This window comes from Cyprinodon tularosa, unplaced genomic scaffold (genome assembly GCF_016077235.1).
Source record: "Cyprinodon tularosa strain WSP-4 unplaced genomic scaffold, ASM1607723v1 ctg352, whole genome shotgun sequence".
NCBI lineage: Eukaryota > Metazoa > Chordata > Actinopteri > Cyprinodontiformes > Cyprinodontidae > Cyprinodon > Cyprinodon tularosa.
In genome coordinates, this window is record NW_024039066.1 from 82,125 (window position 1) to 96,184 (window position 14,060).

At 40.2% G+C, this 14,060-nt stretch overlaps 1 protein-coding gene across 2 annotated transcripts in view; it reads left to right on the top strand.

Moving 5' to 3' along the window:
* ppfia3 (PTPRF interacting protein alpha 3) overlaps window positions 1–14,060 on the top strand; it is a 47,556-nt gene that overhangs the window by 16,038 nt on the left and 17,458 nt on the right. For both annotated transcript variants that reach the window (XM_038295263.1, XM_038295264.1), the window contains exons 7-22: window positions 564–656; window positions 1,051–1,103; window positions 1,181–1,274; window positions 1,460–1,594; window positions 5,529–5,612; window positions 5,875–6,006; window positions 6,519–6,581; window positions 6,670–6,749; window positions 7,204–7,369; window positions 10,241–10,425; window positions 10,693–10,930; window positions 12,477–12,610; window positions 12,694–12,848; window positions 12,947–13,046; window positions 13,419–13,500; window positions 13,571–13,771. In XM_038295263.1, coding sequence (XP_038151191.1) covers window positions 564–656; window positions 1,051–1,103; window positions 1,181–1,274; window positions 1,460–1,594; window positions 5,529–5,612; window positions 5,875–6,006; window positions 6,519–6,581; window positions 6,670–6,749; window positions 7,204–7,369; window positions 10,241–10,425; window positions 10,693–10,930; window positions 12,477–12,610; window positions 12,694–12,848; window positions 12,947–13,046; window positions 13,419–13,500; window positions 13,571–13,771 — 1,995 coding nt within the window. The remainder of the gene's footprint in view (window positions 1–563; window positions 657–1,050; window positions 1,104–1,180; window positions 1,275–1,459; window positions 1,595–5,528; window positions 5,613–5,874; window positions 6,007–6,518; window positions 6,582–6,669; window positions 6,750–7,203; window positions 7,370–10,240; window positions 10,426–10,692; window positions 10,931–12,476; window positions 12,611–12,693; window positions 12,849–12,946; window positions 13,047–13,418; window positions 13,501–13,570; window positions 13,772–14,060) is intronic.

The window sequence follows — 14,060 nt, forward strand, 5'->3', positions numbered from 1 at the left end:
CAGGCTGCAGCCAAGTCCCGAATTTCTCGTTTTCCAGCCACTTATGTTAAAATTTGCATTTTCCCATTCTCTAGCTTTTTCTGTGCCTCGAGCTTCTGTTCTAAACATATGGCTTTAGGATAAACCAGGAGCAGTTCCACGCAAACATGTGGAACCAGTTAAATCTGATATATTTGACAATTTTTTTTATAAAGCATTTTAAATGCCATGATAATCACATTTAATGAATTTTAATGCCAATTAAGGCCTTCATTTAAAAAAAATTATAATTTAAAGGCTTAATGATTTTTAATGACCCACAGAAACCCTGTTGTCACATGGTTAGAAAGAGAAAATATAATTTCAGTTTTTATTCTAAAACTTTAGCTATTTTAACAGGAATAGAAACACTTTACTGGGTTTTGATTGTGCTGCTTTCTAAATAGGTTTTACACAATATCTCCTCCAATAAGAAAGCAAACATGACTTGTCTGGTAATTTGAAAATAAAAATAAAAAAGTGACATCTGTTATCTGATTTACTTAATCCACTCTAAGGATGATTTCATCAACTTTTTGTTTCAGGTTGGAGAGATCGAGGAGCAGCTGACATCTGCCAGGAGGGAGCTGGCCCGTTCGGAGGAGGCCAACCAGAAACTACAGAGGGACCTGAAGGAAGTGAGGGTCGCCGAGGGGATGGTGGATGTGTTCCAGTTACAGTGGAGGTTTTTTAAAAAGCTTTCTGTGGCAACAAAGCGTCAGACTGGAAAGCGAACAACCTCCAGCAGCATTCAGCTGCTGGGCTGCAGGCGTTTCTACCTTGTTAATCTGTCAGTGAAGGCTGGTTGAAAGGAACACCAAGTGTTTTAGGATAAGAGGCAGTCCAGCCCCCAAAACTATTTCCATCCACTTCCTGCTCTTTTATCTCACTAAATCGGCTCAATAAAAGGCTGAAATCTGTCAACAGTGACTGTAACTCTTCACCTAACAGCAGCTGTAACCCACGTCCACCTGCAGAAACCTCACACTCATCAAGCTTTCTCAACAACTTTTCTTCTTTTTAATCCCCCAGGCCCTTTGTCAAAGGGAAGACATGGAGGAGAGAATCACCACATTAGAGCGCAGGTTTGTGTTTTTTTACTCCTTGAATTCTTGAAATGGCCCTTCGTGCTCTCTGACTCATCCGTCTGCCATTTTTGCAGGTACCTGAGTGCCCAGAGGGAGGCGACGTCTCTCCATGATATAAAAGACAAACTGGAAAATGAGCTGGCCAGCAAGGAGTCTCTCCACAGACAGGTGGGAAGCCTCTTCATCCGTCTGTGTCCGTGTTGCAGCTGCTGATTGGCAGCTTGGCAGTTTTTCCCACTCTGGCACTCAGAGCGTGTCTCTGAGGCATTTACCTTCCCCTCGTCTGTCGCTTTAATCATGCCTGCTGCCCTGGGCGGTCTACGCTCTCTGAGTCTCTCCATGTCATCCTGCAGAGCGAGGAGAAAAACCGGCAGCTTCAGGAGTGCCTGGACGACGCCAAACAGAAGCTGCAGCAAACCCTGCAGAGGGCCGAGACGCTGCCTGAGATCGAAGCCCAGCTCGCTCAGAGAGTGGCAGCGCTCAACAAGGTCTGTGTGACATCAGCATGTCTAAGCTGGAAACATGGCCTCTCTGTCCCTGTTCATTCAAAAGTAAAGACGCAGCAACAGACTAACTTCCATCAAAACATGTCAATATCTCTAAAAGATTCCTTAATTGAAGTAGTTACTGTAAATCAATTTAAAAAGTTAAACTATTGCATTAAATAAACAGATTTCACACAAGGAGACATCTTTCAAATATTTATTTTTGTCACTATAATGCAGTTAATAAGAAAATTCAAATGTCATTTATTTCTTATAGATTAATTCATTTGAACAAAAAAAAGTATTTAAAAATGCATTCCTTACAGCCGCCTTCAGCTTTCATTACTTCATTCCTTTGCTGTTTGTCTACACAGTCGTATAACTCAGGTAACAGCTAAAAAAAATGTTTTTATTACCAGTAATCCAATCTGAGATCAGACCGGATAAAAAATAACTGATTCTCTTTCTTGAGAATCGGTTCGATGCTTGAATCAATATGCATCCAAACACCCAGGACAGGATGCCCGCCCTTAACGGGTCAATGCATACAACCATGCACACACATACAGTCACACCTAGGGGCAATTTAGAGATGCAACTTAATCTAATAGTCATTTTTTGTAGCCAGAGAGAACCCACACATGTAAACGTCCTGCAGAAAGATCCCAGGCCGGGAACTGAACCCAGGATCGTTTTGCTTCAAGTCAACAGTGCTACAAACTGCTCTACCATGCAGTAATGGCTTTATAAAGATAAAAACAGCCACTGATGGGAAGTTTAGTGGAAGGAAAAAGTGTATCAATATTCATTAGGAATAAACGTACTTGACAGAGGCCATGCATTTATTTAGGGTTGATTAATCAGCTGTGGGCTGATTAATCAACTTTTTTTTTCACATATATACACATCTAAGACACAAGACACCTTTAGGAAAACCTAACCTCGGCAAAGGAGGAAAAGGGAATTTTTAAGTAATCAATATTCCAGTTTTCAGTAAATTACAAGCATTCATTTGGAAAAGAAGGTTTAAGGGTCTGAGGGGAAAGTGAAGAAGAACAGAATCCAAACCGGCTTACTGCAGGTCTGGTGTTAATCGATGTAACTTTTTATTATACAGGTGCTGGTCATAAAATTAGAATATCATGAAAAAGTAGATTGATTTCAGTAATTCCATTTAAAAAGTGAAACTTGTATATTATATTCATACATTACATACAAACTCATATATTTCAGATGTTTATTTTGTTTAATTTTGATGATTACAAATGACAACAAATGAAAATCTCAAATTCATCATATCAGAAAATTAGAATATTACTGAAGACCAATAAAAACAAAGGATTTATAGAAATGTTGGCCAACTGAAAAGTATGAACATGAAAAGTATGAGCATGTACAGCACTCAGTATTTAGTTGGGCCTCCTTTGGCCTGTATTACTGCAGCAATGCGGCGTGGCATGGAGTCGATCAGTCTGTGGCATGGCTCAGGTGTTATGATAGCCCAGGTTGCTCTAATAGTGGCTTTTAGCTCTTCTGAATTGTTGGGTCTGGTGTATTGCATCTTCTTCTTCACAATACCCCATAGATTTTCTATGGGGTTAAGGTCAGGAGAGTTTGCTGGCCAATTAAGAACAGGGATACCATGGTCCTTCAACCAGGTACTGGTAGCTTTGGCACTGTGTGCAGGTGCCAAGTCCTGTTGGAAAATGAAATCTGCATCTCCAAAAAGTTGGTCAGCTGCAGGAAGCATGAAGTGCTCTAAAACTTCCTGGTATGTGGCTGCGTTGACCCTGGACCTCAGAAAACACAATGGACCAACACCAGCAGATGACATGGCACCCCAAACCATCACTGACTGTGGAAACTTTACACTGGACTTCAAGCAACGTGGATGAAGTGCCTCTCTTCTTTTCCTCCAGACTCTGGGACCTTGATTTCCAAAGGAAATGCAAAATTTACTTTCATCAGAGAACATGACTTTGGACCACTCACCAGCAGTCCAGTCCTGTTTCTCTTTAGCCCAGGCAAGACGCTTCTGACGCTGTCTGTGGTTCAAGAGTGGCTTGACACAAGGAATGCGACAGCAGAAACCCATGTCTTTCATACGTCTGTGTGTGGTGGTTCTTGAAGCACTCACTCCAGCTGCAGTCCACTCTTTGTGAATCTCCCCCACATTTTTGAATGGGTTTTGTTTCACAATCCTCTCCAGGGTGCGGTTATCTCTCTTGCTTGTACACTTTTTTCGACCACATCTTTTCCTTCCCTTCGCCTCTCTATTAATGTGCTTGGACACTGAGCTCTGTGAACAGCCAGCCTCTTTAGCGATGACCTTTTGTGTCTTGCCCTCCTTGTGCAAGGTGTCGATGGTCGTCTTTTGGACAACTGTCAAGTCAGCAGTCTTCCCCATGATTGTGTAGCCTATAGAACTAGACTGAAAGACCATTTAAAGGCTTTTGCAGGTGGTTTGAGTTAATTAGCTGATTAGAGTGTGGCACCAGGGGCCATCAATTTTGAACCTTTTCACAATATTCTAATTTTCTGATATGATGAATTTGAGATTTTCATTTGTTGTCATTTGTAATCATCAAAATTAAACAAAATAAACATCTGAAATATATGAGTTTGTATGTAATGCATGAATATAATATACAAGTTTCACTTTTTAAATGGAATTACTGAAATCAATCTACTTTTTCATGATATTCTAATTTTATGACCAGCACCTGTATTATACAGAAGGACTGCTGTACTGGTCAAGTACTTACTACATGTACTGGACAGTACATGGAAATACTTTTAGTTTTATCTGTGAGGCAGAGTCAGTAAATATGTCTAAAATGAGGGATGAATATCTAAAATATACTGTATTTATATCCTTCAGTTGCTGTTCAGACATACAGAAAAGCAGGTTGATTTCCAGAGAAATGACTGAATACAGTAAAAGTTGAAGAAATCTTCCTTCTTGTTGCTAGATTTTGACTTTCATATAATTCAACTCAGTCGGCTGTTTCTTGTGGAATAATTAGAATAATTTTGATGTTAAGGTCATTAATTCACCATTAATTAAATTCAGGATTTATAGTGTTTATCATCAAAACATTCAAGGATAAACATGTCAGCTCAAAAGCATCTAGTAATGAGGAAATAATTCTAACAATAAACTAAAACCTTAAAACCCTAACTATTTATTTATTTGTTCAGTTAATTAAACAGGTACAGCCTCACTGAAATAAAATCTCTTTAGCTGTCGAAGGCAGTAAAAAAATAATAACAAAATGAATTGAAACTAAAAAAAATCCACAAGCAATGATAAAATGATAGACACTCCAACCCTGCAGGTATTCTGACAGGCATGTGACCCAGCAGAGGGTGTCGCTCTAACTGCAACCAGAAACGCAAACTACATGGATGGGTTTAATCTGGGAAGGTTATTAGAGGAAATGGGGCTTCACTCTCCTGAAAATTAAATATTTAACTTCCACAGGTGCAAGCAGTGACTAATGTCTAATCCACAGATGTCAGCCAAATATTTGACAGAGCTGAAGCTCCCAGCTGAAAGCTTGCAGGATCGGCGAGGCTGTTTGATCCGCAACACATCAGGAACCGCACTCGACACAAATTCCTCTTTTCATTGTTAATTCCTGTAAACACAATTTTCACTCATGCCAAAAACGTGTATTGCATTCACCCCCCCACCCTTTGTCAGAGTTTTGAAGGCTAGTTTCGTCTTGCATGTTGAGGCAGGAAGGCTTTCGTGGCAGGATCATATTAAGGCCCCGTTAAGAAGCAGCCAAACAAACGTCCCTGTTGCGCTGTCATCTGCACAGGCATGTAACCAATTAGCACACTCAGTCAACAAGCTCTCTTCCTTTGTGATAATTTGTAAGTGTCGCAACACGGCTCCCGTTCTCACCCCTCTTCCTCGCCGATCATTCAGGCAGAGGAGCGTCATGGCAACTTTGAGGAGCGGCTGCGACAGATGGAGGCACAACTGGAGGAGAAGAACCAGGAGCTACAGAGAGTGAGTCACCCTCTGTTTTTCTTTCATCCTCCTCCTCTTTCTTTCCATTTCTTTTTGTCCAAGCTTTAAGCGACACAAAGGAGCGCTGATTTTCTAAACCCTCTCTTTGACTGTGCACGTTCAGATAGAAATCTTTGTCTAGAGGTCTGAGTCAATCAGAATGCTTGGTATTAAATTCTCCTCCCACCTTCTCTGCTCTCCCTCCTTATTCTGACTGGGTTTTTTTTCCCTCTCTCAAATCATCTTTCTGTCTGCCCCTCAGGCGAGGCAGAGGGAACGGATGAATGATGAACACAACAAGCGTCTCTCTGACACTGTGGACAAACTGCTGTCTGAGTCCAATGAGAGGCTGCAGCTGCATCTGAAGGAGAGGATGGCCGCTCTGGAGGAGAAGGTGATGACCATCTCAGCCCCAACAGGAAAAGGAGACCAGATAATCCCAGTGTTCTCTTTACTATCTTCCTTCTCATTAGGAAAGACATCATTTTATACAATAAATACATTTTCTATATTCATATTCATACAGCGTTCCAACACACCACAATTCTAATTTATAAAAGTAGAAATGGATGGATGGATGTATGGATGGTTTGATGATGGATGGATGGATGATGGATGGATGGATGGATGGATGGATGGATGGATGGATGGATGGATGGATGGATGGATGGATGATGGATGGATATATGGTTGGAGGTTCTATGTATGTCGTCTATTTTACAGTTAAAAGATCATAAGCTTAACAGTCATCAAAACAGATGATCTACCGGAATGTCATGAAAAACTTTCCAGTGTTGCAATCAAGAATATTTCCAGTAATGATGGATTAATGTGTTTAGTAAACAATAGGTGTATTCATTGCTTGTTTATTTTCTCATTCCCTGTCTCCTCCATGCCTCTGCACAGAATGCCCTATCTGAGGAATTATCCAACATGAAGAAACTCCAAGACGACCTGTTGGCTAACAAGGTAAAATCCTCTCCATGTATCATTCATATTCCAGCTCTACACGCCCCATTTTTCTTTTGGACCAACTCTGCCTGGTTTTTACTTCCAGGACCAGCTGATAGCGGAGCTGGAGCGTCTGCAGCTGGAGGTGGATCAGCTTAGAGCTCGACCTGGAGGCTCCTATTCCAGGTCTGCTCAGTGCAAACATCTATACTGCAAAAAGCCCCCAGCTATCTGCCTGACTGTAAAATTTAAATGCTGACAACAGATCACTCTTCATGCTCCACACAGTCAGCAGTCACGCTAACTGGGATGATAAATGTTACACGCTCACTTCACAAACACATGAATTATCTTGCATTTCGTGTTACTTTGCAGCATTTGTCAGGTCCCCCTGCCGATGTGTTGACAGTAATATGTTGTAATGTTCACCAGGGGCCATCATGTAACTTAAAACTAACTATTACTAACGTTTTAGCTCAATTTTTCTGGTTTTATGAGTCATCTTGCACAACATTCCTATACCTGTGGTCTGTTTTTGTTATACTGTCATGGTTAAGTTACCACACAAACCTCATTCACCACAGGGGATAATTACCCTTCTTATCTTATCGGGAACAATCTTTTGCTTTTTTCCTTGCAGCCGTTCTTTGCCAGGCAGCGCCTTGGAGCTGAGGTATTCCCATGGAGGTGGATCCCTTCCAACAGGCTCCACCGCTCACCTCGATCCCTTCGGTAATGCCTCTGGTGGAGGTGTTGGCAGACGCCACAGGGCCCGCTGGAGCACTGCCCATGAGGACTCAAGCAAGGTACAAAGAGTTCTATACATTAAGACACATGGACATATTTTCCAATACTATTTATAAAAAAAAAAAAAGTGAAATATGGTGGTTTTAATTTACAATAAAGGTATGTAAAGGTAAAATATGGAGGGGTGAATGAGACAAAAATTAAATAAAGAAATACAAAAATAAATGTATCATGAAATAAATAACTGTGCTTTGAAATTATTTAATATAAAACGAATTAATTAAATACAGCTTTAGTTCTGCAGATGGAGTTTGATGGGTGAAGTTGACAGTTTAAATGATATTATATTGAATTTTCTTTGCAGACACCATAAAATATAATGAATACAAAGTAAAATATAAAATGTAAATTATTTTTTTTATCAGAAATTACACTGAACTATTAATTTTCATAATTTAACATGTATAAATGTTTAGATACTTGATGCCATATTTCATTGTTTACTTTTGAATTTCACAATTCTTTTGTTAATTGAAATTTTATTTTAAATACTGAAATGGTAGATTTAATTATATGATAAAAACATTTAATTACACTTTAATTTTTTTGATTTTACATAATTTATTTCTTGGTACATTTATCTATTGCTCCCCAAGGTGATTATTATTGTGGAACAATGAAGGGATTTACTTTTACATTTATTTCCTTTTTCACTTAATAAATCATTTTAGTTATTTAATGATGTGCAGCATTAAAAAGATAAATGGTACATTTATTGTTTAATGTCACATTTAATGGTGCATTCATTTATTGGATTTTACGTTTCATTGGTATATAGTACATTCATTTATTTCATCATACATCTATTTATTTAATTTTTTCCTCTTGAACCCTCTATAGGAAGAAGTTATGTTACAAAGTTATGAAAAATCAGTCGTTGGCATTCTTTAATGTTTTTATAACGTTCTGTGTAATCACAAGCATTTTATTGTTCTGGTAAGTTGCGCTCATAAAACCTGCTGCTCCTGTTCTACATGTACTTTGCTGTTAATAAAACTGTCAACACATCATTCTGATCTAAGAGTAAAGATAGAAGATAAAATAGAATGAGTGTCAATCAGGAGTACTGTTAGAAAGTGGAGGATCTAATAACATGTTTGTCTTCCTTACGGTTCAGAACACAGTTTGTTTCCTGAGAGTCATTTGCTTCTCTTGTCATATTCAGAAATGTTGATATCTCTTTTATTCCTGAACGCAGCAGCAATGATGCAGCACTGGAACTAACTGGTATCAGCTCTAACAGCTGCCAGCTTGCAGTCAGCTCTTTCACAGACAAACTGCTCTTAGTTTTGCAAGAACATTTTTTTAGGAACAGTTTTACCTCAGTGAGATTGATAGATGAGCTGTTTATTCACTGGATGTGTCTAATATTTCAACTTAGTTACATTTGTATTTGTTGTAAAAGAGAGAAAGCAATAGAAACCAACCAGCTGATCAGCAGTGTGCAGCCCCAGATATAAGCAGGAGGAAGGTTATGCCACTCTGTCAGCCAGAGCAAATATTGTACACGATGTGAGAGATAAATCACAAGTAATTAACTGATGGAAAAGTGATTTTAAAATGCTGCATTCTTAAACCTTAGTGTAAGTTGACAACCTGCTTGTTCAGATGTTCTATTCTTAACAACAGTGGTCAGAAGAGAAATCGAAATATAGCCCAGGTGTTTTTAGTTTTGCCAAAGGATTTTTTTTTTTATGTTTGAGAGGGAATTATAAAATTTCTCCTTTATTTAAAGAAGTTTTCAGAACTAAGGTTAAATTTTTTTCTGAAAAGCTGCTCAATAATAATCTGTGTCATTGTTGAGAATTTAATGTAACTCCATCCATCCATTCAACATATTCTCATTATCAGTTCGTATGAAATCGTACGAAAAGTTATGCACACTATTTCATACTTTTTGTACGTTTTTCCTCAAAAAAACAAATCAGTGCGCATGCGCAGGCAGACAGACAAAAAAAAGCAGATCCGCGGACGGACGTAAAACTGGGAAAAACAGTGCAATAATTACTTCTTCATGTCTCTAACTACGTTGCTTGCTGCTTTATACCTTAGGGTAAGGGTTAGGGTTAATTGTATGTTAAATTCGAAGTTATTAAATGGTGCGTAAGATGCGCATGCGCATCGACGAAAAAAACGTCCAAAACGTACGAAATTACGGTGCATAACTTTTCGTACGATTTCATACGAACTCATAATGAGAATACACTGATCCATTTTCTGTCACACTTTATCCCAACTGGGGTCGTGAGTGGTGCTGGTGCCTATCTCCAGCTGTCAATGGGCGAGAGCGGGGTCAACCCTAGACAGGTCGCCAGTCTATCGCAGGGCAACACAGAGATAAACAAGAAAAAACAACCATTCACTCACAGACTTACTGCTAAAGAGAGTTTAGAAAAACCAATTAACCTAACAGTCATGTTTTTGGACTGTGGGAGGAAGTCGGAGTACCCAGAGAGAACCCACACATGCACAGGGAGACCATGCTCCATGCAGAAATACCCCCGGACCGGGAATCAAACCCCAAACCTGCTCAGTGGTGCAGTGCTACCCACTGCACGCCTGAGAAGCCTGGATTTAATGTAACTATGACTTATAATTCACAGCAGTGATTCAATACATGATACAACCATAAAGTAGCAAGTCCTGACATAGCTTAACCATACGAATTAATCAAACGTAAACATTAACGATTCAGAGCAAAAGTGGGCATCATAGTTTAAAGACATGATACATGGCGTTTCACAAAAAAATACATCTTCTCATGTTTACTCTTGTGTACCAGGTGTATAAAAATTTGAAAACAGACTTAGCCCTTAGGCAATTCACAGTTCACGGTGTTAAAATCTTCTGGTTTGTTTCTCTTTGCCCAGTACCCAGACTGGGATAGCGGGGCTCTGCTGGGGACCGGGTACGAGCAGAGCATGGACGTGGGCTGCTCTGACGACGAAGAGGACGAACATCGTTTTGAACTGCTTTCTCCCAGCGGACAGAAAGACGTGCAGACCCTGGCCATCATGCTGCAGGAACAGCTGGAGGCCATCAATAAGGAGATCAAGTATGAAAGAGGGAGGCTGAAATAAACAACTCCCTGCAAACTTGTACCAGCTTGATATAATCCTCTACATGATCCTAAAAGCCTTATCAGAAACTCTGTGATACTGCATATATTGGGAAAATGCTGATCGTTAGTTAAAGATTTATAAAAATGTTAATACTGAAGCTCATTTTTGATTTAGGATTAATATATTTTGTTGTGGATTATTTCCTTTTTAAAGTTCTTTAAAGATTTCATGCTCTTCTGCTCTTTTTTAATTAAAACCAGGTTGATCCAAGAGGAGAAGGAGAACACAGAGCTGCGAGCGGAGGAAATCGAAAGCCGGGTCAGCGTGGCGTTGGACAGCCCACCCATCCCTCCCTCGTCCTTAGGCAGAGACAGCACAGGACGAGGCTTCATTCCATCGTCCATCACGTCCTCCACCCTGGCCTCCCCGTCCCCCCCCAGCTCTGGACACTCCACACCTCGCCTGCCTCACTCCCCAGCCCGGGAGACTGACAGACAGGTACCGGTAACTGGCACTGGAATGTAATAATCAGCTCCATTTCCAGTCAGTGTTTATTAACCGTCTTTCCCTGTTTATGTAAAACAGCTCCTCCAGAAAATGAGTCAAGGAAAGCAGGTGTTTATCAAGCTGATCGAAAAATATGAAAGATTTTTTTTACTAGATGGAACAATTGATAGAAATTTGCTTTTAAGCTAATTAGGAAAACAATGCATAACAATCAAATATTTATCAAAACAAGAACACAAAATAGAAAAAACTGGATTCACCCTAATTAATGAGATATATTATATTTTCTATTACCTATATATAAAAGTGTTGTTGTATAGTGTCAAAAGATTAAATACAGATTCTACGTTTTTTTCCATCACACTTAAAGGTACTGTATAGTGGAGGATGTTTTTTTTTTTCTGGGTGGTTCATCAGGTAGTTCTAACCTTCAATCATTCTGCTGATACGTTTACGTAAGGTGGTCCTATGTGATCTTCCCCATTTTCGCTTACTGGTGGCGGGTCTGACATAGTGGAAAAATTGCAAATCTTCTTTTGAAAAATAAGCTGTTTGAGCGATGCAAACAGCAACTCTTAAACAGGGTGTGCTGGAGGAGAATTGGGCTCATGCATGCTCTTGATCTCGTTTAATAGACGTTCCCTTTCGGGGGCAGGTACAGGGTTGTTTATGTGCATTTTTTTTTTTTAGTGGAGAGGGCAGTAGGCTGTGTTGTAGTGTGCAATAGTCCATATGCCTTGCCACATCCTCCTGGTATTGCTGGCATCGTGGAAGAGATCCTGGATCTCAATGCTGCGTTCACACCGGACGCAGCAGGCGCGACAGAAGCAGCGAGTTTACATGCAAAGTCAATGGTTGACGCAGTACAGTCTTCAATGGTTAAAATCACCACCAATGATGAAAACATCCTCTGTGTGTGCAGATTGAAGCTCAGAGATAATCAGCCTGGTTTAGAGTCTTCATGGCCTCTTTTGTATTAGTGCTGGGGGGACATACACAGCAGTGATACTAACAACAGTGAACTCTCTAGGCACACAGAGCCCCCTTCCTCTAGTCTTACCGCTGAGTTTGCTGTTTCTATTGGCATGCTTTCACCTTCCATACCAGATGGATTGCCTGATTGCTGTTAAAACTGTTGAAGCAAGAAGATGCCTAAATTTAAACTGTCTTACATGACAATGTACCCCAGCATACCATGCCTCGATTTATAAAACTAGTGATAAAACACACAAGGTCTGTGTCATTTTTGGAATAAACCAGAGCAATAAAACTTATCCATGATGAAAACATGGACTGGTCTGAAAACCAAAATTACTTCATGAGTGCATCAACATCTAATCCAGGAGGTGACAAAAAACCTTAAAATGGTTTTAAATAGCACCAGTGACCTCATTTCACCCCTTTAAGGTCAGTCATTTGTTAGAGAAAGAAAATAAAAATGGCACCCATGTGGGGAATCATGCAAGAGTTTCATGATAGCAATATCGTTACAAAATGTATGTGCATTTTAAAACTGAGTTAACATTTTACGTTCCAGAACAACAAAGAGGACGATCGATCCCTCGCTCTCCTCGACTCCACGCCTCCTCCTACTCCTCGTGCGCTGCGATTGGACAGAATGAACCTCACCCATCCGGGTGCGTTGCTCGACGACCCCCGGGAGTTTCGGAGGTAAAATCACATTTCCAGAATACCCAGAAAAAAGTGTTTGTTTCTTATTTTTTGCTCTCGTTGATTTCCTCTTAATGTCGCAGCCTTTCTGCAGATGGCAGCAGCTCCAACAGCAGCCAAGATTCTCTCCACAAGTCCAATAAAAAGAAAAGCATCAAGTCGTCAATTGGCCGGCTTTTTGGAAAAAAGGAGAAGGGACGATTGGGTCAACCTGGTCGAGATGGAACCCCTTCTCTCGGTAAAGGATAAGTGTTACATCTGTGTCTTTTTAAACAGGGTTCAGCTGCGATTGCTTTGTATTTCGAGACAGATTTGATCTTTCTATGTCTCTCTCAGCATCTACTCCCTCTGAAGACCTCGGAACTGGAGACGCAATGGGGATAAACAAGACAGGAACTCTTGGTCCAGCAGATAAAGACCGTCGCAGCAAAAAGAAGTATGTGAATTTGATCAATCTTAAATGGTGTCACTGGAAAAACGATCTAGAAATAAGTAAAAATTCCTTAAATTAAGTGTATTTATCCTTAATTTGAGTAGGTTAATGAGATAGTTTGCAAATGGAATGAGTATTTTACTCTTAAAATAAGATAATTAGATTACATACACTTGAAATAAGACACTGCAATTGTACTGCAAGTGTAAATTGTCTTGTTCCATTGGCAAAAAGTCTCTTTTACCTCCTTAATCCAAGAACAAATGCACTTATTTTAAGAAAAAATTGCTTATCTAGATTTAGATTTTTTCCAGTGTATTCTAAATGATTTCCAATTTTCCATATAACTTCCTTTCTTATTGCTCCGCTTGTCAGACATGAACTACTGGAAGAAGCCTGTCGCCAAGGACTTCCATTTGCATCTTGGGATGGACCTACTGTTGTTTCTTGGTTAGAGGTATGTCATCCTGAAGTGGTAATAAATGAATGGACTGAAAGTGAAATTAATCCTCCTAACTTCCTTTCAGCTGTGGGTGGGCATGCCAGCGTGGTACGTCGCTGCCTGTCGTGCCAATGTAAAGAGCGGTGCGATTATGGCAAACCTGTCCGACACAGAAATCCAGAGGGAGATCGGAATCAGTAACCCACTCCACCGTCTCAAGCTGCGCCTGGCCATCCAGGAGATGGTGTCCCTCACCAGCCCATCTGCCCCAGCCAGCACACGCTCGGTAAGTATCTTTCAGTACGTACAGTCACACTTTTTGTTTTTGCTTTCCTACGAAAAGAATGAGATAGTGTCCTTAAAAGTTAAAATCTACACTCACCGGCCACTTTATTAGGTACCCCATGCTAGTAATGGGTTGGACCCCCTTTTGCCTTCAGAACTGCCTCAATTCTTCGTGGCACAGATTCAACAAGGTGCTGGAAGCATTCCTCAGGGAGTTTGGTCCATATTGACATGATGGCATCACACAGTTGCCGCAGATTTGTCGGCTGCACATCCATGATGCGAATCTC